Here is a 22,526-nt window from a genome sequence, read left to right as displayed (position 1 = left end):
AGATGGCAGTATGTTTTCAAGGTCCTTAGGGAAGTGAAGATGTATTATAAGATATATTTGTAATGTCAATTTTATTGACGTGAAGAGTGTTTGGTTCCATTAAAAAAGAATTCAGCTAATTAATATTTAAAATTAAATACATCAGACGAATATTTTTTTCCGTGCGAAACGTTCCTATCGTAACATGTAGCTAGCGAAATGAAAGTGTCGCATTTAATAAAGTGTTTATTTGCGTTTTAGATTGGGATATTACTTGTGCGGGTACAACACTAATGTTAAATAACATTTGGATTTAGAATGTACTTGTTGTAGTTACTACTTACTGTTTAGTGTTTATTTGGAAGAATTGTTATGGCCGTAAAACTGTACAAATGTTTGTAAATCAAGCAAGAAAATGATAACATTTGGCTCCGCTAACACTTCGACAACAGTGGAGGACACAGGTAGGTTGAAGTAAACACGATGTAAATACGTCCAACCTTATAAGATCAAGATTTTAATCCGGTGTTATTTTTAGGTGAAGTGAGAAGCATTTGTGAGAGTGTTTGCAGTGATGGGTCCAACGCGACCGTCCAACCTGGGGGCTCTAATCAGAGGCCCCGGATGGATATTGTTTGTGTTTTGGATGTAACCCAAACATTGAACCTAGCTCATAGAAGAAGAGCTTTGGAAGAAGTACGACTAGCTTCAGAGCTGGTTAATGCAAATCTACACCACATTCATGTAAGCCCTCATAGATTTTATTTTTTCATAGTTTCTTTTGATTTATTTTATGTTTTTATTTTGTTATATAAAAAATTCTAAAACTGATTTTGTGTATTTGAGTACTACTATACTATACCACCAGTTTTGTTAAGCTAAACTTATTTTGAAGCTAGTGAAGTCATATTAAAGACTTCTCAGAAATAATTTTATCATGTAACCACAAGCATCAGTAAGCAAATTTAATAAAACAATAGTAACACCAATATTGTGTCCATAACAATTGTAACAGTAATATGTTTATTGCCTTAAAATTTATTTTTTAGTTGTCTACTGCAATTTTGTTATAATTTCTTATTCTTTGTCACTTCAGTCTTTCTAAAATTTTATAAATGGGAAGGGGAATCCTTTTTCTGTCCATCCTTTCCTCTATTAATTTAATGTATGTTCTGCCACCTTCTAACTAATTGTGGATATTTATAGCATTGGACAATTTGCCAATTATAAGAATTCAGTTGCTCGTTTACTATGAACCACAAAAAAAGGTTCTGTTTGCTAAAGCACACCTATTAAATTCAAAATATTTATAAGCCTATATTTGTAAAAATCATTTCAAGTCAAATAAATTAATTTAATTTGAATGGTATTTAAAACAAATTGCTATAATTAATGTTGGTTTCAGTTTGAAAAATTAGATTTTGGTGAAACAAGTGTCTTGGATACATTCTACAATGCAGACGTGGCACTCGTGGACCTCAGCGTGCAGGTGCAGCAGAGTTCACTGCTGTACCATCTTGGAGTACGCGAGAGTTTTGACATGAAGGAGAATGTTCTACTCTATAATGATGTTGATCCTGATGCTACATTGAGACTTAAGGTGAGTTGTTGTCTATACTCCGTTCCAAATTGAGACAATACTTTGAACCCAAAGTTCTCTCTTTCTAACTCCCATCTCTCTCTATGGTCACTTTATTCTTAAATTTGTAAACTCGAAATGATTTCCGAATGTAATTGCAATTCATTTTAATTTAATTTTACATTATAGTAAAATTTTTATATTATATAATTTTTTTTTATATCATAAGGTGGCAAACGAGCAAACGGCCACCTGGATTCGCCGCAATATCGAGGCGACCGTTGTCCATAGACATCCGCAAATGCAGATGCGTTGCCTACCTTTAATCAACAGAGAAGGGGACGCACAGAAAGAGGATATTTCTCTTGCCTATGCGTCCCCTATTCCGCCAAATCCACTTCCCCTTCCCATCCTTTCCTAATAAGAAAAGGATAGGAAGGAAAAGAGGACTAAAATTAGGCCTCCGGTACCACACTCATCAGACGAAACGCGGAATTGCTTCCACTTCACGTCTGTCTTCTGTGTGGTTGTGGTATTGCACCGGTCGACCCGGCCAATTCGTGCACCCAAAAAATATTGTTGTTGCGGGATCTACCACTGTTTCTTGTGTTTCTTTCCATACTTTAGGACATTATTTAGCACAATGTCCTTTCAATAGAGCTTACTTTTACTTAAATAAACGTAAATACCATTTAATAAAACCACAAAGATATCAAAGTTAGGTATTGCTGTATCATAAAGTATTTTTAATTATATATGATTGACTTGTTGTTCTGGTTCTCTGTTTACATTTGTTTCTTATGTAGACTTTGAACTTCATACCAAGATTATCATTTAACCATTTTTAGCACAACACAACAAAACTGTTTATTTGCTGTTAATAACATATATTAAATACTTGCTTTAAATGTTGTTTTGAGCATGTTTTCTAATTTACTTTTGTCAACAGTCAACCTAATCTACACAAAGTTTTACTTTAATTGGTATGCATAATATTAGTTGTGAATATCGACAGAGAATCTCCAAGCATCATTGTAGGATGCTTGTTTTCCTATTGAAATTTCACAATTATTTTTCATTTTCATACAACCTAACTTTGATATCTTAACAATATTTATATACATATTATAATAACTATCTGTTTATATTTGAGATATGTTTCAATTACAGTTTTGTAACAGTAAGCTAGGAGCATAACAATAAAGGCATTTTATGTATTCGGATGCACATAGAGCATAGCTATAGAATACGCAGTTATCAAGGCCTTGAACAACAATGTCTCAATAACGATTACTCTCAATTTCTCAATTGCCGTGAGTGCACTATTGTGCCGACGTTGAGATACACCTGACTCTGTTAGGGTTGCCAACCTAAATTTTTTTTTCAATTGACAGCAAGTCTTGTTTAAAAAAAATTCGCTCACTTCTTGTAGCTTATGTAGTGTAATTTTTTTGGCAAAACCATTTCCATCTTAATAGTAGTAATTCTTTTACTTAAGCGAATTCCGAAACAATACATTCTAAATACTTGTTCAAAGTGTATAATTTGCCACACTTTGGCGTGGCGAATTTTTCTATAAAAGATTTTGGAAAGTTTAATAAATAAATAATTTTAGTATGTGAAGGGACAGCCCTAGTGTTTATTGAATTAGTGCCACGAACATTCATGTGGCCAAGAATGTATATTGATTGTCTAGATTATTTCTAGCGGTCTTCTTTATTCAGTAATTGAACGTTGTTTGGCGTTAACAGTCATAGACGTTCATCCGGCTTTAAGGGTTTTGTTGACACAAAATAAACTTCGACAATTGATTCTTAACAGTTATTTAATTTATTGTGACTCCTTCCTAAGCTGATCCCAATTTGTCTTTAATTTAGCAAATATCTAACATTTAAAAATACACTGAAAGTAATGTCCGAAGTATGGTTATTAGGAAGGCCGTCTCTGTTTAAATTTTCTTTTAATTGATAATGCTATAACAACTACTAATGGTTTATTGCTTTAATTAATAGACCTGAATATGTTTGTTAATTCCGAGGAAATACCCAAATTTGTAATGAGAACTCTCATTTTTATATTTTCAATGAAGGAATTAAGAATAGAACATAATTTAAATAGCGTTGATTTTAATATCGAAATGAATCAAATACAAGCAGCATCTCTTTTGTAAAAAAACAGCGTTTCTTTTGTATCTAACTAAAAAAAATCTCATTGTTAAGCTTTTTATTGTTAAATTTTATATTGTTTTCTTTGGATACGGATATGTTTTAAAACTACAATCTGAACAATGAGAGAACTGAACAGTTGTTGTACCTACATTGGGTCTGGCTAAACTCATTTTTTATTTACGACATCTTCACTCATACGTCAACACCGAGGTTCTTAAGCCTAGTATACACATATTTGAATTTATGTGTAGATATTTTCATTAATTACAATAAAGTTAGATATAAGTAGGTACATGAAATTCGAAGTCGAAAAACACATTATGGTGGGGTTCGAACTCACTAGAAAGCTTAACCTTTTGCGCCATTGACGCTCGTTTATCGCTTAAATTCATGTTCAAATAATAGTGTGATGGATTGAATTAACAAGTGAGGTCAGTCGTTAGGTTCACGAGAACATGAATACAAATATGGGATTTTCCAAATTGCAGATATCGCTGCCGAATTTCCTGTTTGTATCGTACAAGTTGACTGACGCGGGAACTTGTGTGACAACCAATCCGGCAGCTACCAAGTTCAAGGGAGAAGAGACGGCGGATCCCAAACAACATCTTACATTACGTCTCAAGAATATACTACAAGATGTCGAAGTACAAACAAAGTACGTATAATGTAGCAAAAATGAGCAGTTTTATAGTGGTAGGGTATGCCAGTATCGTAAAAAAAAATTCTATTTTTATTTAAATGTTGTCTCCTAGCTTTTATTCTGATAACTGTTTAAATTATGAATACATTTTTTTTCCCTTCTAGAGCTCATTTGCAAGAAAAGTTTCTATCAGATCTCCGTAAAGCACGCGAGACATACAGCGGTCAAGAACTGGCTAATGTTTTGCATGCTATGCGACGTCGGTTGGATGATCCAGCCGTGCTCTCTGGTGATACTATACTCAATATGCTGATATCCTACAGAGAGATACAGGACTATGACGCTATAGTACAAGTCGTGGACGATCTAAAGACCATCATGAATAGAAAGAATTACGTCAATATGCCGATTATCAGGTTTATGTACGCGTTTGCAATGAACAGGTGAGGGGATAGTTCTTAAATGTTATATAGCGTATAGAATTCATTGTTTATTAAATTTCGAGTGTAACAATTTAATTTTGTTACAGTAATAAATGTATGAAGTTATTCGAAATTAATTTAATTATCTGTATTTAAGTTTTGTGGCTTTTACCCATAATGTTGAATCACAATTTGTTTTCATATACAAGCTTTAGGAAATTTTTAATAACATACGCAATAAATCAATTTAATAGTGTCATCATCATCAGCTCACTATACGTCCCCACCGAGGAGCTCAGAGCCTACGCTAACTTAGGGGTGACTAGACCATAGTCATTGAATTTCTTCTCAGATATGTGCAGCATCACGATGTTTTCCTTCACCGTAAGAACGTCGAATAAATGTACATATGTAAATCGAAACTCGAAAAATACATTGGTACATGGCGGGATTCGAACCCAGGACCTGCAGATTGCAAGTCAATTAACCCCTTGAGCCACCAACGCTTTATATTTAATAGTGTGAAGTTTTAAAATTAATTTTACTCCAGTGGCTCAGCGACCCAAAATGGGTCTTGGCCTTCAACATATTTTTAATAACTGTGTTTATTCGTTTTGAAATCAATAACACAATAAGAACATATATTAATATTATTATTACAGAAGAAACAAAGAGGGCGATAGAGAGAATGCTTTGAAAGTATGCGTCAAAGCTTTAGAGAAGAAAGAAAATCGGTTCCCCGACATGCTTTGTCTTTGCGGACGTATTTATAAAGATAAATTTGTAGAATCTCAACATACTGATCTGGAAAGCTTGAAAAATGCCATCCATTGGTAAGATTTTATAATAATTTTACTATTTTGACATAAAATTATTATGTAGAGTACATAATATATGTTTTCAGGTATAGACAGGGTTTTGAAGTGCAACCAAATGAGTATGCTGGTATCAATTTAGCTACATTATTAGTTATAGCCGGCAACGACTTCAAAGACTCCCAAGAGTTGCAGCACATTGGTAAGAATAATTTTATTTCCAGATACAAAACACAACATGTTGTAGCAAGCGTTCCCACTGACATAACATGTTTCTGTTTCACTTTAATAACTAATAAAAGTCACATTTTGTTTACAATCTTTGGATTCCAAAATATTTGATAGATTTTTTTTTATTAAAGTCAGCCCTAAGGTTAGTCTCCGATTCCTCGGTGAGGATTAATAATATTTAAGTTTTACGTCTTAATTTGATGTAGGCCAATATCAGTCTCTGTTACCCTAATGTGTAGGAGGTACCTTTATATGATAAATCTCACTAATATTTATTAGGAATGTGTAGATAGATCCAGATTTTGATGAAATTTAGTATACTTGAAGAAACTATGACATACGAAATATGGTACCCGTGGGATAAGTTTGATTTACGTATTTACTCGATAACTGCAACAGTTTGAAATATCTTATTAAAATTTAGTACAGTTATAATTAACATAATTTACTATTAATCCTGATTTTTATATATAAATTACTACAAATTTATTTCCAGGCAGAGTTTTAAATCACCTAATAGGTAAGAAGGGTAGCTTATCGTCTCTCAAAGACTACTGGGATGTTGCGACTTTCTTCGAGATATCAGTCCTCGCTCAGGATTACGTCAAAGCTATCCAAGCGGCGGAGTGCATGTTCAAATTGAAGCCACCGAATTGGTACCTCAAGTCAACTATAGGAAATATTGAATTAATTGATAGGTATGTATGGTTTTTTTTTTATCATGAGGTAACGACTTGCGGTCAACTAAATTCGCTGAAATAGCGAAGTGACCTCTGCCCATAGACAACCGCAATTGTGAAAGAGCAAATCAGAGAGAGGATGTTTCCTCTTCCGATGGGTGGGAAAGAGGACTTAAATTAAGCCTTCGAAACACACTCATCAGATCTTAAGTGGTAGGAGTGGTGGTATTGAAAAATGAACTATATGTCAATTTATTTTAAAGCTTAATTTTAAGTGTATTTTAATCATACTAATATAAACCCATTGTGTTTACATTTAATACATTGAGAATTTATTATTTTATATTTAAGATTTAGAAAGAAAAGTGAAGAAACATCACCGGAACAGCAAGTGTTTTCGTTTTGGATGGAGTTCTTTGTTGAAGCGACTAAATCTACGTGTGAAAATATTATTAGATTTCCGGTAAGATTTCTTTAAACAAGAACCATTATTAAATAGACGACAGTGAGAATTTATCATCTATCTATATATATAAAAGAAAGTCGTGTTAGTTACACTATTTATAACTCAAGATCAGTCGAACTGATTTAGCTGAAAATTGGTGGGCAGGTAGCCTAGAACTAGGAAACGGACATACGAACTTTTTTATCTTGTGTGTATTTTTTTTATTCCGCGTGGACGAAGTCGCGGGTAAAAGCTAGTTTGAAATATACTATTGTGTATTGAAAATCAAGTCTACTCCGTAATTTTAACAATGTTTGTGTGTTTTCTTTGATTTATTTTACTTCTTTCCTTAATTTTCGTCCTATTTCTAGGTATTGATTTTAGAGACGACAAAAATCTATATGCCATCCTATGTTAATGTGAATATGGGTGCGGAACAAAAATCTGTAGAGATCTTCAATTTGTGTCTAGACTCGATGCGCGGTGATTGTAGACAAGTGCACAGGTGGCTCTTCACATCTGACATGATACGGACGTACAGGTAAGTGTTAGTACATGTCACCGTCAGATTATGAACTTAGTCAGTATATAATACGACAAGACGACAACAAACTGTAAACTTAACAAATAATTCACAATTTGATGTGTATTTTTTTGATAATTTATGAACTGATAACAAAAAAACACATTTTTTAGTACATAATTTATTGACGGTTATTATGTATATGATTGGTATGATTATAAAATGACAGAATTCAAAATTCGTTTAGTAAAATATTTATTGTTGACTTATAATGGAAACTTCTAGAATGATAATAATACATTCCAATATATATACAAGATAATGAACATTCCAAAGATAGTTATCTCCATTCAGTTCTACATTTCTGATGTAATTCAAATATTTACTATTAACTTGATGTAATGTAAATAAACAAACTTAAACAATAAAACATGCATATTACAGATGACAAAGAAATATTACCGTAAAGATTGACTCGATCTTTTCTTTCGATTTTTTTTCCAAAATACAATTGCAAAGAAAAAATCTTATTTTAAGTCGTATTAAAACAATTTCAGTTTATACAAACGCGACGAGCGTTGTCTTTTCCTATATGTGAGTGAGAACTCAGACGACTTCCAAATATTCCTGCCGTCGCAAGCTTTCCGGCAACACTTGTACGATCTGTTGGGAGAACTGACCGCAGACCATGAGAAACTCACTGATCTAGACACTAGTGTTATGCAGGATCAACTCAAGGTATGTAAGAAATTGGCTAAATTATAAACTAGAATCCAGACTTTCTATCATATCAGATGGAAGGTAGATTTTTGATCACATCAGATGGCCTTGGTGAAACAGTAGATCATGGTAAAACTTTTATTAAAAATTGTTCAAAATTAAGGCTGATTTTATAAAGTTTTCTTCATTATCTTAAAAATTTGTTACTGCCGCATTCAAGGTTAATAAATTGGCTACTTAGTAAGATCTTGAATTATTTAAACTTTCGTGAGACTTTATCCGGTGTCGGCACCGACTATTTTCGAGCCTATCGGGGGCGCTTCATCAGGGTGAGTGACTGGTATTATTTCGCGGACGCGGCCCATCGCTCACTCTGTGAGTGGTCGGTGCCGACACCGGACATATGTACGTGAGTGTTTTAGCCGTTCCTATATAAGTTAATAAGAAGATCTTGGTTAGACCTTAGTGTGGAATGTGTAGGAAAAATCTGCACTAAGGTGGACCATTCAATTTTTAAACGTTGTTTGTTATTGTTATCTCTGTTTTGTTAAAGATAATGACAAGGATGACGGTATGTTTTAACTTAACTCAAGTAATTATTTATTACTTGAGTTAAGTTGAGTTGAGTTAAGTTATATAAGAATATTTCTTGTACCAGTTTGAATACGAATATGACGGCAACAAGCGCGTAGTCCTGGGCAAGGGAACATACGGTGTGGTGTACGCGGCGAGAGACCTCAACACTCAGGTCCGTATCGCAGTGAAGGAGATCCCCGAGCGCAACCTTGGCGATGTTCAGCCGCTGCATGAAGAGATCCTGCTGCACTCACAGCTGCGGCACAGGAACATCGTACAGGTATAGCATAGCCAGCAGTGTGCAGCGAACTCACTTATGAAATCGGCCTAATTGGGTTATACTTTAATATTATAAATTCGAAAGTAAAGATGTATGGATGTATGGATGTATGGATGGATGGATGTTTGTTATAACGTATCTTGGAAACGGTTAAATAGATTTCGATAAAAATTTGGCACAGATGTAGAACATATTCTAGAAGAACGCATAAGCTACTAAGTTGTTTTTTACTTCTGCATTTCGTCTGAATTTTTTTTTATCTCTATTTCCGGATCCAATTTATCATGAAAGTTAATTATAAACTTGTCCGTCTCTATTCGTCTTGTTTTTTAAAAATGTTTAGAATTTGTCGATCTATTGATTGTTACAATATTTGAATGTTTTTTTTACATAACTCTTAACAATTGTATTATTTCTTGTAACAGTACTTAGGATCAATATCAGAAGACAATTACTTCAAGATTTTCATGGAGCAAGTCCCGGGAGGGTCGCTGTCTGCTCTCTTGAGATCCAAGTGGGGACCGCTCAAAGAAAATGAAGCAACAATTGCGTATTACACTAAACAAATACTGGAAGGTAATAATTTTCATTTAAATTGGATGGCTATAAAGTTAGAGAAAGACCAAAGAAAGTATGGATGGATTGTGTGCAAGAGGATATGCGTAAGAAGGGGGTAAATTCAGATATGACGGCTGATAGAGATACATACTGTGCCGACCCTCCATAGGAATAAGGGCAGGTTGATGATGATAAATAATTTTCATTTAAAATAAGTTACGGATACGATTTCGATGTTATTCTACCTTTTTGGTGATTATTATCTCTAATAATTTTGTTTAAATTATTTAAATCATGTTAGTAATCGTTTTTTAATTATCTTTATTTTTTATTATCTTAATTCAATCAAATCACTAAAAATAAACTAACAATTTTTCAGGTTTAAAATATTTGCACGACCAGAAAATCGTCCACCGAGATATAAAAGGCGATAACGTTTTAGTTAATACTTATAGCGGGGTTGTAAAAATATCTGACTTCGGTACCTCCAAACGATTGGCAGGGCTTTGCCCTTCCACGGAGACTTTTGCTGGAACACTGCAATATATGGCACCGGAGGTCATTGACAAAGGTCTTAGAGGTTATGGAGCACCTGTAAGTACTTTAAGGGCATTGATTATTTTTTTATTTTCTTATAGTGTTTTTATAATTTGTTTAACCATTTTAATTAAGTCAAAACCAAACCCATAAGTAATAATTATCGTTAATAAACTTCTAAAAATTGTCAACTTAAAAAAAAATCATTTTTTCAAGAGCTTAAGGTTTTTTAATACTTGGTGTAAAAATCGATTATTCGAATAAAAATTATTCAAAAATAACTTAGGAAAATTATTTTAACAGGCTGATATCTGGTCGTTGGGATGCACGGTGGTTGAAATGGCAACAGGAAACCCACCATTCATGGAGTTGGGGTCACCACAAGCTGCTATGTTTAAAGTAAGTTGACAAATATTTAAGGAGGCCTTATTTAAGTCCTCTTTCTGTTCCCACCCTTTTCAATTAAGAAAATGATGGGAAGTGGAAGAGGATTTGACGGAGGAATACATAGGAAGGAGAGGATATAGGAGGGGATTCTCTTTCTGTTTGCCCCCTCCTATGTCGATCAGAGGTAGGCAACCAATCGGAAATTGCGGATATCTATGGGTAGCTTCGCTATTTCGGCGGCCACTCACTAGTTTGCCACCTTATGATATATAAAAAAATTACAGTATAAATTATGACATCTCAACAATTGCTTTGGTCAATTTATCACTGGGTGAAATAAATAAAGTTTTTAATATATGAATAATTACAGGTCGGATATTACAAAATGCATCCAGAAATTCCAAGTGAACTGTCTCAGAAAGCGAAGAACTTTATATTGCGTTGCTTCATACCGGAGCCGGAGAAACGCGCCACAGCCGCTGAATTACTTGAAGATCCTTTCCTATCAGAGTTAGTAATTAACTATCAACAAAGAAATTATTAAAAAAAAAGTTTCGCTTTTAATCATGTAAATGTGGCGATTATTATTGTCAAATATAATACAATCTAATGGACGAACCCAGTAATGTATCCATTATTAAATATAAGCTGTCGCCCGCGACTCCGACATTACACAAAGCAAAAAGACAAATTAAATAAAAAAAAACTTAGTAACCTTTGTACTATTCCAGGCTGTAATCTATTCCAAATTCCATCTTGATCGGTTCAGCCGTACTGGAGTTACGTGATAACAAACATATATCCATTCAAATTTTCGCATTTATAATATTACTAGCTGTCGCCCGCAACTCCGTCCGCGCGGAATTAAAAAAAATTTAATAAGTAGCCTATGTGTTTTTTCCAGACTATGTTCTTCAATTATGCCAAATTTCATTGAGATCCGTTGAGCCGTTCTAGAGATACCTTTAAACAAACATCCATCAATCCATCCATCCATCCATCTAAACATTCGCATTTATAATATTAGTATGATAGTAAGATTGTGTGGCAAATTTATGTCACCCGGTGGGCAATTATGAAACTTAAGTTTTTGACAGAACTAAACAACATATAGCACCACTCTCAGCAGGCTAGATACAAAACTTATGTCTAGATAAATTTGTGGATACTAAATTAGTTCATCGTTAACATTTCCTTTTTAGAAAGAAGAAATCTTCAACTCGTTTAGGCAACAGCGTCGATTACAGCCGCAGTATCTCCGTGCCGGCGGACAAGGTGCGAACTGTCGCTCAGAAGAAGATATCCGAGCCCAGCATCCCAAATCTGCCCAGTTCACCGGAGATCGAGTAAGTTAGACCTTTTTAACTTGTAATAGAGTTCGTTTTTGTTAAACACTACTGGCATGACATTAAATTATATTAATTTTTTTTTTCAAATGTATGCGCTAAACGATCATGCATATATTTAAAGCTGTTTCACTACCATTTTTTTTATTTTATATATAAAAAAATCGTTCATTGCATATATTGTCTTTTCGTTGTACTCTGATACAAAATTGATCACTTTTTCCTGTTTTGTTAGCATGGTTATATCAAATGATGTAATTAAATACAAAAATATCAGAATTTTGTTTGACAATCATACTTTTTGCGCATCGTGTGACGTTCGCTGTCATATTGTTCGGTGAAAGAAGGGTTGATGTGGGCTGTTCTGTATTAACCTCTGTTTTTTTTTATTTCTATATCAGCTATCAAAAAACACATTCACATTAAAATCGCCACAATATATAGCTCAATAGTTTGACAGCTCAAATAATATTTACGCCTGAGTAAAAAATTACAGCAATATATTTCCAAAAAAAAAAAAAGTTCTCACTCACATTTATTTTATACCTCACAACTAAGTAAAGACACTAATATAGTGTTTTGTAAAATCTAGATTAAATTACACAATAAATAATTTTGTATTAAGAGTATGTGAGAGCGTATACTTAACATCGCTTCGCACCTAAGCCCTTGTATTTGTTTCCACGGTCAAGGGTCAAAACGATCCGGTCTAATCCGACAATCACTAGGACGGCCTCGTCGATGCTCTCACCGATACTGATCTATCCGCCGGACTTGTCAAACAGCAGGTATTACTCATACATTTTACGCATCTTAATTCTCTATGTTCATAGAATGCACACAAAATATTAGTATAATCCTACAATGTTTAGTTTTTCTATCGGGTCAGATGAATTGGTAGCACTATATTACATTTCAATTCAAACTAACGCAAAGATCAAGTAAATTCATGCATTCTATGGTCATTTATTCAATGTGGAATGTTCACTGTCATGGTGTCTTGCTCACAAAGCTTTTTATCTTTAAAGCACGCCCAACATATCTAATTATTAAATTTATTGTTGTTTGAATTACTAATCTTTGGTTTCTGAGACCAATATCCCTGTTTAAATCAATGTCAACAAACGTCATTCCTCTTATTACTTTTAACAAAACAGAGACAGAGATAATTTTATATTTGAAAGATTTTAGTCTCAGAAACCAACGATAAGTAAACCGATTTACTAACACTAAATAATTAAACTAAAAATACCTAACAACTAAGTGATGAAAACACACTAGAAACAGGACAATAATAATAATAGTTAATGTTTTTTCTTTCCAGTACAATGCCTAATACACCTTCCACGGAAGAGATGGAAAATAGTGATACTCTTCTCAACAGACGAAGTTCTTCTGGTGGATTATTGTCACCTGAGGTATTTCTTTCATTTAACACTGAGATTATAAATTAAAATCCTAATATCAAGCGTAATATCAAGGAGTGGACGAATATTGCCAGCGTGGAACATTTATTTCGCTTGGCACAAGACCGGCAAAAGTTCACTGAGCTGACAACCAACCTCCATTAATGGAGAGGCACCTAGAGAGAGAGTAAATTAAAAAAAGATGTATTTTTTTCGTTAATCAACAAATAAAATAAACTTTATTATATTTATGCTTCAACATTTTTATTTTCTTTTAGGTGGATATGACAAATGTACCTCGATCATCTATTGACATAGAACATGATGGTTTTTATCTACTAAAGAAGGATTCACAGCGTCGTCTGACTCTCTCCCGTGTGTTAGAACAAGACAGTGAGAAGATTTGCTCAAAATGGATGCTGAGTATTCAACAGGACTTCGGGAACACGGTTTTAACGCTAGTAAGTTAAGTTTCACATTTTTATTTTAACTTCGATTAAGAAAGTTTAAAGTATAATATAAATATCATTAACTAGCTGTGACCTGCGACTACATTTGTGAAAAATAAAAAAAAAACTTAATTAGTAGCGTATATGTTCCAGACTATTTTCTTCATCTATACCAAATTTCAGCGAGATACATGCAGCTTTTCTGAGATAACATCTAACAAACTAATCCATCCATCATCCATACATCCAAACATTCGCATCTATATATATATAAAAGAAAGTCGTGTTAGTTACACTATTTATAACTCAAGATTGGTTGAACTGATTTAGCTGAAAATTGATGGGGAGGTAGCTTAGAACTAGGAGATGGACATAGGAACTTTTTTATCTCGTGTGCATTTTTTTTATTCCTTGCGGACGGAGTCGCGGGTAAAAGCTAGTTTATAATATTAGTAAGATATGAAAGTTAAAATGTTAAATTCCTTATGGTTTAAATATTTTGAGGTTATGATATACGATAAAATGCATATTATTCTAGAATCATCTAGAGACGCTCCGTTGCGCTCTCAAAGATTATATAATGGATCAGAACAAGTCTGTCATAGAGCAAGCTATAACCACATTGAAGGAGGAATTGGACTTCGATTCTAACGCTATCAATGAACTTCACTCCGCTATATACATGTTCCAAGAGGCGGTCAATGTTGTACTGAGAATGCACAGCATCAAGCCACATTGGATGTTTGCTTTAGATAATCTAGTGAGAAATGCCGTACAAGCTGCTATAACTGTCTTATCTCCAGGTATGTACCAGCTTTATATTATATTTAGATCCTTGCTTGCATACATTTCAGTCTTAACGTTTGCTAGTCAAAATAATTATTTCTGTAATACATATTTCAGAGCTTTTAATCGAGATTAAAGTAATTATTTTTGCCTCAACTCTTATTTATTAATTTCATCTCGTATATTATTTCTACACATACAAGCGAATGTACTCAGATTTAATTAAAGTTTTATTTACCCTTAGAAAGTAAGATTTATTTAATACTTGATATTTTTGTTGTGTAGAGTTAGGAGCTAACTTAGCAGGGCAGGAGGCTCGGCGAGGTGGTGCTCAGGAGGCGGGCACTCCCTCCGCCCTCTCCACCGCCACCTCAGCACGAGACCAGCTCCATCAGCTGCACCAGCTGCGTCAGGAGAACAACAAGTATATCATATTATACCTTGTTTCAAATTAAAACAGAAACTTTGTAGCCAATGTATTGCACGTATAAACGTGTGGTGTAAAATTACACTATTCGTAAAGTCCACAATATCCACACAACCATATTATAGAAATTCCGCAAAATTACACTTTTTGCAATAGAATTTCCTAGGAGAAGGAAGAGAAAAGAAAGTTAGAAAAATCACTTACGTAAAGTAAATCATTTAATATTATTTAAAGTCTTTCAGTTTTAAAATTGTACAATTTTTTTTAAAACAGATTACATCAAGATCTGTTAGAGAGTTATCAACAAAATCAGGCGCTGCTTCGATTGATGTTGGAAGAACAGAAAATGCAAACGCAAATCATTAAAGAATTCATCGAGAAGAAACCGAGGTAAGATATAAACAGATATGCCTACAGTATACATTTATAGAAAGAAAGAGAACACAATAACGTTTGTCTAAGAGTTTTTTTTAGGTTAATTTTACCTAAGAGCTTATTCATATCCAGCTAGCAGGTGTATTCACATTAAACTAGCAGTGGAGCTCCCGATTGAATCGCGATTTCAAATAACTTTAACCCGTTTGAACCAGTCGATATTATTAACGAAATCTCACATAACACACCTAATAAATTCCAGGAATGAACCTGAAGATAATGATGTAGAGTACGACATCGCAGAGCTAGAAGCTATCCGCGAATGGGCGTCCAGTCGCAATGTACCTGAGAAAACGGTGCTAGCTCTCGCCGCGCAGGGCTTCACTCTGAATGAGCTGTTACAATACGCTCAGCGGGAAGATTTAGCTAAACTTAACCTCAAGTAAGTATAACTTGGCTAACAAGGAAAAGATTTTACAGAAAGGCCTTATTTTAGTCCTTTTTCCCTTCCCACCCTTTTCTTAAAAGGAAAGGTTGGGAAAGGGATGTGGATTTGATAGATGTGGAAATATTCTCTTTTTGTGCGTCCTTCGTCGATTGACGGTAGGCAACGCATCTGCAATTACGAATGTCTTGGCAGTGGTCGCTTCGCCATTTCGGCGAATTCATGTGGCCGCTTGCTCGTTTGCCATCTTGTAATATAAATAAAGTAATAAAGTTGTACTTTACAAGGTGATTAAAATATTACAGAGGCGGTATCGAACTTCGTCTTTGGCGAGCGATACTGGAACACCGTAATCAAAACGCGAACCACCTTCGTCGTACGAGCAGTACTGAAACAGATATGGATACCAACTCCATAGTAATGGTAGATTGTCAGAAGTGTAAAACCTTAAGGACCATATCTAACAACTCTTCGTGCTCCAATAACCCAACTATTGTGATCAGAGATCAGCAAGTGAATGGAGATAATACGGTGTCAGAATATTACACGGATAATGGGGTTGCTAAACTCTGACTATTGCGAGGGTGGTGCTCTCTGCAATAAAGGGCCTTGGTATTTAAAAGCGACTATCCTTAACAAAACATATTAACCTGGAAAATATTGCTTTATCTTTAAAGAGACGTACCTTTAACCCATGCTTCGGTTGTACAACTTGCACATTCTGTTGAACATAATTTTATAATCCAAAAAATTAAGCCTAAAAAGAATCCACACAAACATTGAAATCTTAAGTAAATACTATCTTATATTTTATATTTTTATGCGATTGCAAAATTTAATGGCACAGTCGGATAACTACGCATAGTATGTATCCGACTCGAAGGACCATAGACGAACAAGTACTTTTTTTGGCTGGCTCTGCTAATGAATCAACTTTTTCATTTCTTTATTAAGTAACCTCTAAGTATCATTAACCTCTTTGCGTGCTAAAAAGTCGCTATAAATAACCGCGTAAGGCCTTGAGTGTATCACCCATTAATGTTCATATGTATATAATATTTGCTAGTCTTTGTGTATGAAATAAAAATATTAATTGTGCATAATAATAAAACTATTATTTACTATATTAAACAATATTAATATTATCCATCAAAGTTGATGTTTGTTGAAGTTTTTACGATATAAAAAGTTATCAATTAATATCTGGAAGAAAGTCTTCCAAAACTAATAAAATTACATTAAAGTAAAACTATTGTCTTTGGCTTAATTAAATGTATTTTAAATAACGTCCATTTATTAATAAATATATTATATACTAATTAAATATGTTACATAACATTAAAATTGTATGTTATGTACATACATACATTCATTGTTATTCAAAAGAGATATTTTAAATCGCTTTAAAACGAGTTGATTTAAAAAAAAAATGCTTCAAAAATGTGTCTTATCTGAGACTAGTTTTATATATAATTGTAGGATAGTTAATAATGTTAGTATCTAATGTCTGCCTTCACACATAATATTTGGTGCTACCATTTGTGATGATAGAAGTGCCTTTTTATATTACGCTTTTTGCATACACTTACAATATTATATAAAACAATAAAGTGTTGGTACAAATAATATAAAACTGTCTTTCCAAGATTTAAATATTCAACAAGTATTCTAGTATAAAGCAATGTTTATTTTTTAATAATATTTATATAATTGATACAGATTTATAAATGAAAATAAAATTACAGTAAATTTTTGTGATTAAATCTTTGCATAATAAATATCACAGATGCTTTATTTTTGTGGCAGACTAATATTAAATAACATTTCGTTACATGTGCCATATCTATATATATTTAGGGCCTACTAATAAAGTATGGTGAAATGTGTTAACTTTATTATATTAAGTTAAGAATTGTTATGTAATAAAAAGTATATAAGATACCTTTTACGTAATGTAATAGGATATATTTACATTTTAATACTTTAAAGTTTGGTTAAATAATATTTTTAGGCTATAAGTTTTTCAAAAATATCAAGTGCGCAATAACAAAAGCACTGATGACGTCACGTAAAACTTGTAGTGTAAAAAAGTTTACATCTTAAGAGTCTAAATAGACTAGTATATGTGTTTTCAAATATCTTAGCGGCTCAATGCCCGCCCCCGTATTCTTTAGACCTCGCTACACCTAAAATTGTGTTCTGCGCAACGACTTGTGTAAAGTTCCGAGCCGTTAGCATATTTGAAAACCTCTATAATCTTTGTCACCGACTTTAAAACTTTTTCGCCACATTTTATGAGAGTTTCATGTTTTGTGCACAGATAAATGTTTGGCTTTGTATATATTTATAGTTACGTATTAATATCTAATTTGTAGTTCTACTATCGTAACAAATACTCAATAAGATATAATTTTAAAGTACAAAATATGTTAAAGTATTTACTTAATTCGTAATATGTAAGCTTCGATCAGTCTCAGCTGTGGCATCTTCATTTCACTAAGTACTTATTACATAATAAAATGATTAAAAAAACTAATAAAAACAACTAGTCTTTCACTACAATATGTAGGTTATCTTTGAAAGAAATGTAGTTGAACTATTTCACATAAAGTTACGGTACGTCAATACTTCAGTGTGGTGAGACCTTAATTTTAGGGAGATGTTACATGTGCGGTGCAGTGTCGCACGGCGATTTTAAAGGAACCACACAGCAGTACCACTGTACCATAAAGATACGCAATACAACACAAATGTGCTTTGTCAGTTATTGCTGCGACAGCGTAGCGCACGTGTGGCATCACTCTTATTGTTATTTCTATGTTTAAGTTAGTGTTACAATTATTTTAAATATCTTCATATGTTGTTATTTTCTCTTAATATAATTCTCTAATCAAAAACACGCATTTTGGAAAATATTATATAACAAGAATTGCTTGTAGAATCTCATATTTGGAGAGTACTAAAATTAAAAGATGATGAAATTTTGCATGACTTTTTTTCTATGTATTATATTTAATTTGAAAAGGTTCATTTTTCATGAAAATAATCAATATACAAAGTTGTTATTATGTAATAATAATTAAATAATATTGTTTTTCTTTTATATTTCGTTAAGTTGAAATTAATATTGATAAAATCTTAAATCCCATTGTATTTTTTTCGAGTAGCTATTAAAGTTATAATATCACGATTTGTGTTTTAATTTATCTTAATAATATTTTCACAGGGTTGTCATTTAACAAATTCTTATAGAGTAATGGTACCTAAATACAATAATGTACCTGAAAAGAATCTCTGCATAGTACATACATATTAGTCACAATAGTTATAGAACTAAATAAGGTTTAAAGTTTAAACAATTTGACTAAGTTTTTGTGTTTGATTTGTTTGATCCGAATTGATTAGAATCAAAACAAAATTATATTATTTAATTTCTTTAAATTCAACTACCATTTAGTTCACTCAAATATAAATCAAGTTCCAAAAAGTACAAATACAGTAGCGAGTTAAATTGTGTCAATGACAAGACAGTTAAGTAGTAAGTTGTTGATAAAGTTAAGTTGAATAGACCGTGATTCTATATTTTTTCTAGTTTAGTGCAATTTCTATCCTCTTTGGTGTCTCCCGTAGCCCGCCATCTTCGTCACCATCCAGTTGGTCGGCACGTCGTTTAGTGCAGACGGGCGAGTTAGTACAATTCATAATTTAACAACAGTTAAAACAACTATTGACTAATCTCCATCTTCGAAAGGCCACTTATGACTCACGCCTACGTGTGACGCTACTTACTATTGTCAACTTATTATTAATCTGATGAAATTGCTTGCAGATTTACATTTCAGCAAGTACTATTGTACTTTCTAAAGTAGATCGGGCTTTAAGCAGTTTGTACAAAGATGTGAAAACATACCTTGTAATAAAAATGTAATTTATATGTTAATGAAACATATATACACTTTGGTATTGCTGATATTGTAACAATTTAAGTTACCGCCTCCCCTTGGGACGTTATAAGACGTACGCGAGACATTAATTCAGCCAATGTTTGCGGGATAACGTCTGTTCTAATTTACATACACTGCGGAACGTATTAACTTGCGTTACGTCGTAACAGCGTTCCTATTAGTTTGTTGTTACTGTTACGGGTACTTAGACGGGTTTGATGGGTGACATGCGTGGCAGAAATCCTGGATAATGTTTATTCACTAAGCCATATAGTTGTAATAGGATTGTGTAGTCACGTTGTCAAATGAAATTTACTGTGAGCACATTAGCTATGAATTTTGCTTTCGTATTTTTTATATTGTACTGTACAATATTATACATTGTACGATTAGGGCACGTGTACAAGATATATATAATTTTACGCGCGAAACTAAGTAAGGTTCGATATAGTATGTAATAATCTATATAAGTAGCTAAACATATTCAAGGAAAACACAATTTTCTTCAACACAATGTAGCTGTAAAAGTCTTCAGACTAACAGCGGAGATCGGCTATAAAAAGCGTTATGTTCGACCCAAGCACTCGTCCCTTGCGATAGAACCTGTTGATACAGTCCTTACGAACAGCGGAACCGTTTACATTTCATCCTTTAATGATTTACTTTTTTTTAAATATGTTCTATGGAAAATGACTCTGTCTATTAATTTTGTAGCCCTGGAACAAGCAAAGGATATCATAATATAATATTTTATGTCTATTCCCGTTAACTAAGAAGACCGAAATTTAATTTATTTTTGAAAAAATATCGGTGTTACGAAGTATCAATGGTAATTGTTAATTGTAAGGTAAAAGAAATTCTAAAAGTTTCTACAAAGTAAGTTTTCTTTATTGCATTAGGGGTGGATGTCTACTTAATTACTGAAGCGTCTTAATTATATTAGATATGCTTGAGACGTTGGATTTGAAATTCAATCGCGTTGCCCCAAACCGGTGTCAGACAGTTGAAAGAATTGTTAATTTTATTAGACTCGCCCGAAGGCTTTTTAATGTAAATTGAGCGGCTTTTTGTCCTTATAGTGAATTTTAAACGCCTGTGTGTTTGTCTGCAGTTTTGTGTGCGTTCAGACTATTAAAGGCGCTTATGATTGCTTCTTTTCTTTGTAAAACCTGCAACTTTAAATAACTTGAAAGGTATTCTCGACAAAGAAAATTCTGAAAGAGAAAAATTCTAAGTATTTATTCGCAGAGTTTACTATCTTTGAATAGTTACTGTATTGTAGAATAAGTTTTCTATTTACGGGCTTTGTTTTTAAAAAGTTTAATGAAGTGAAATGATTTGTTTTTTCTTTTCCAATGAAACGAAACAAATCAGAGTGAGTATTAAACTATATTCTTTTGTCTCAGTGATGATTTACATCAAAACGATAGAGTTTTTTCGATAAAGTTAACAATGCATGCTATGTTCTAATTCTAAACTATAGTTCGTTTGACGTCTAATACATATAAGTACTCAGTACATATTTACTAACTAAAGTAATGGTATCAATAGTTTTAAAATATAAATACCATACCACAGTTGTTATAAACATTTACTTTGACGATTCCGTACACCGCAAACTTGTAAACATTATGTAAACCGTACAATTACCGGACGGTTATACATATGCATAGCGTCGCTGTCTGCTGGCATTGAACCAAAACGTTGTTACTTGCATAATGTGGATTTATGTCAGACGCGATATCTCTACAGACGAACTAAGGGATTTAAGCCTTGAGCTATTCTCTGTAAAGGAACGCAGTTACTCTGTACTGTAAAGTACTTCGTAATTAACTAAGCTTTTTATTCGTGATAGAGTGTTGGATTACTGTTTAAACGGAGCACAGATTTCTCATACTTTAAAAGATTTTTAAAGAACATTTTTAAAAACTTTTGCAAGTTTTAAACTTTACAGACGTGTTTGGCGGACACAGACTCGGCGTCTACAATCGTTAATACATTAAAATATTACTGAAGCATATACCTATATCATACCGGTTTTTTCTTTACATTTCCCAAGTAAGCAACAAAAAAAACTTGTTAAAATAAATGCTCAGCAAATAGCAAAAATTCTACTATTTAATTATTCCAACATTCTATGAGAATCATGGCAGTCTTGTATTGGGACAGTTCTTTACATTTAATTGACGCATAACTTAAAAAAATAATTTCATAACGGTACCAATAAATAACATGTTAACGATAAAATCATGAGACACATAAAACATTTCTTGCATTTTATGTCTCTCAATAAAGCTATTGTTCGTTACATGAACCGGCGCCATATGTTATCAACCGCCGCAACAGTCCGACGCTGAATTTGAGTCCTTTACCTGCGACAGTGTGCTGCGAGCGTCTTTACCCAAGAGAGGCGAGAATCGGAATCGATAGATCGACAGACGTTCTCACCACGTGTTGAAAGGTCTTAGATAATATAATATAAAAGCTTTCAAGAGAATAGCGCGCCGGCGTGTCTGAAGTATCAATTCAGCTTGTAAGTTGACTACCTCTCGGATGTACCACACCTCTATGATGGCTATATTGGAAAATTGCAACGCTCCTTCGCTGGGAGAAATCTTGCGGGAGTTGATTTTTATTAAAACTTCACGAGTAGGTACTACTTGATCATTGATAGTGGTGATTTTATCCCTTGTTATGTTTATTTTATAAGAACATCAGTGATTATTTACTGTTTTCTAAGTAAAGTGTTTTATCAGATATTTGTTTAGAATTTTCATGAAAATTCTTCACGTTTATATTGTTTTT

The 22,526-nt window shown here is 33.2% G+C and overlaps 1 protein-coding gene across 2 annotated transcripts; it reads left to right on the top strand.

Annotated features, from left to right (window-relative positions):
- The first annotated feature begins 82 nt into the window (after positions 1–82).
- On the top strand, positions 83–16,512 carry LOC106714693 (mitogen-activated protein kinase kinase kinase 15). Of its 2 annotated transcripts, XM_045678776.1 has the most exons (25): positions 83–443; positions 518–723; positions 1,385–1,579; positions 4,215–4,384; positions 4,534–4,812; positions 5,454–5,624; positions 5,696–5,808; positions 6,334–6,535; positions 6,869–6,980; positions 7,334–7,503; positions 8,043–8,223; positions 8,864–9,061; positions 9,487–9,637; positions 9,999–10,213; positions 10,460–10,555; positions 10,914–11,053; positions 11,746–11,889; positions 12,582–12,677; positions 13,214–13,307; positions 13,574–13,756; positions 14,283–14,547; positions 14,816–14,954; positions 15,231–15,347; positions 15,595–15,774; positions 16,083–16,512. In XM_045678776.1, exons 1-25 carry the CDS (start codon positions 395–397, stop codon positions 16,348–16,350), a joined length of 4,134 nt encoding a protein of 1,377 aa, XP_045534732.1. In that variant the 5' UTR covers positions 83–394; the 3' UTR covers positions 16,351–16,512. The 2 variants fall into 2 exon arrangements, with proteins under 2 accessions (XP_045534732.1, XP_045534733.1); XM_045678777.1 differs by lacking the exon at positions 12,582–12,677.
- Positions 16,513–22,526: the final 6,014 nt, after the last annotated feature.

The sequence above is a fragment of the Papilio machaon genome, chromosome 7, assembly GCF_912999745.1.
Source record: "Papilio machaon chromosome 7, ilPapMach1.1, whole genome shotgun sequence".
Classification (NCBI taxonomy): Eukaryota; Metazoa; Arthropoda; class Insecta; order Lepidoptera; family Papilionidae; genus Papilio; species Papilio machaon.
This window is presented reverse-complemented; position numbering and strand designations above follow the sequence as displayed.

What these genes read in the sequence shown, in the direction of transcription:
- LOC106714693 (XM_045678776.1), top strand. Translation starts at nt 395, where the DNA reads ATGATAACATTTGGCTCCGCTAACACTTCGACAACAGTGGAGGACACA. An exon ending in CACTAAACAAATACTGGAAG is followed by an intron (nt 9,638 to 9,998) that starts GTAATAATTTTC and finishes ACAATTTTTCAG; the next exon opens with GTTTAAAATATTTGCACGAC. An exon ending in TTCATCGAGAAGAAACCGAG is followed by an intron (nt 15,348 to 15,594) that starts GTAAGATATAAA and finishes AATAAATTCCAG; the next exon opens with GAATGAACCTGAAGATAATG.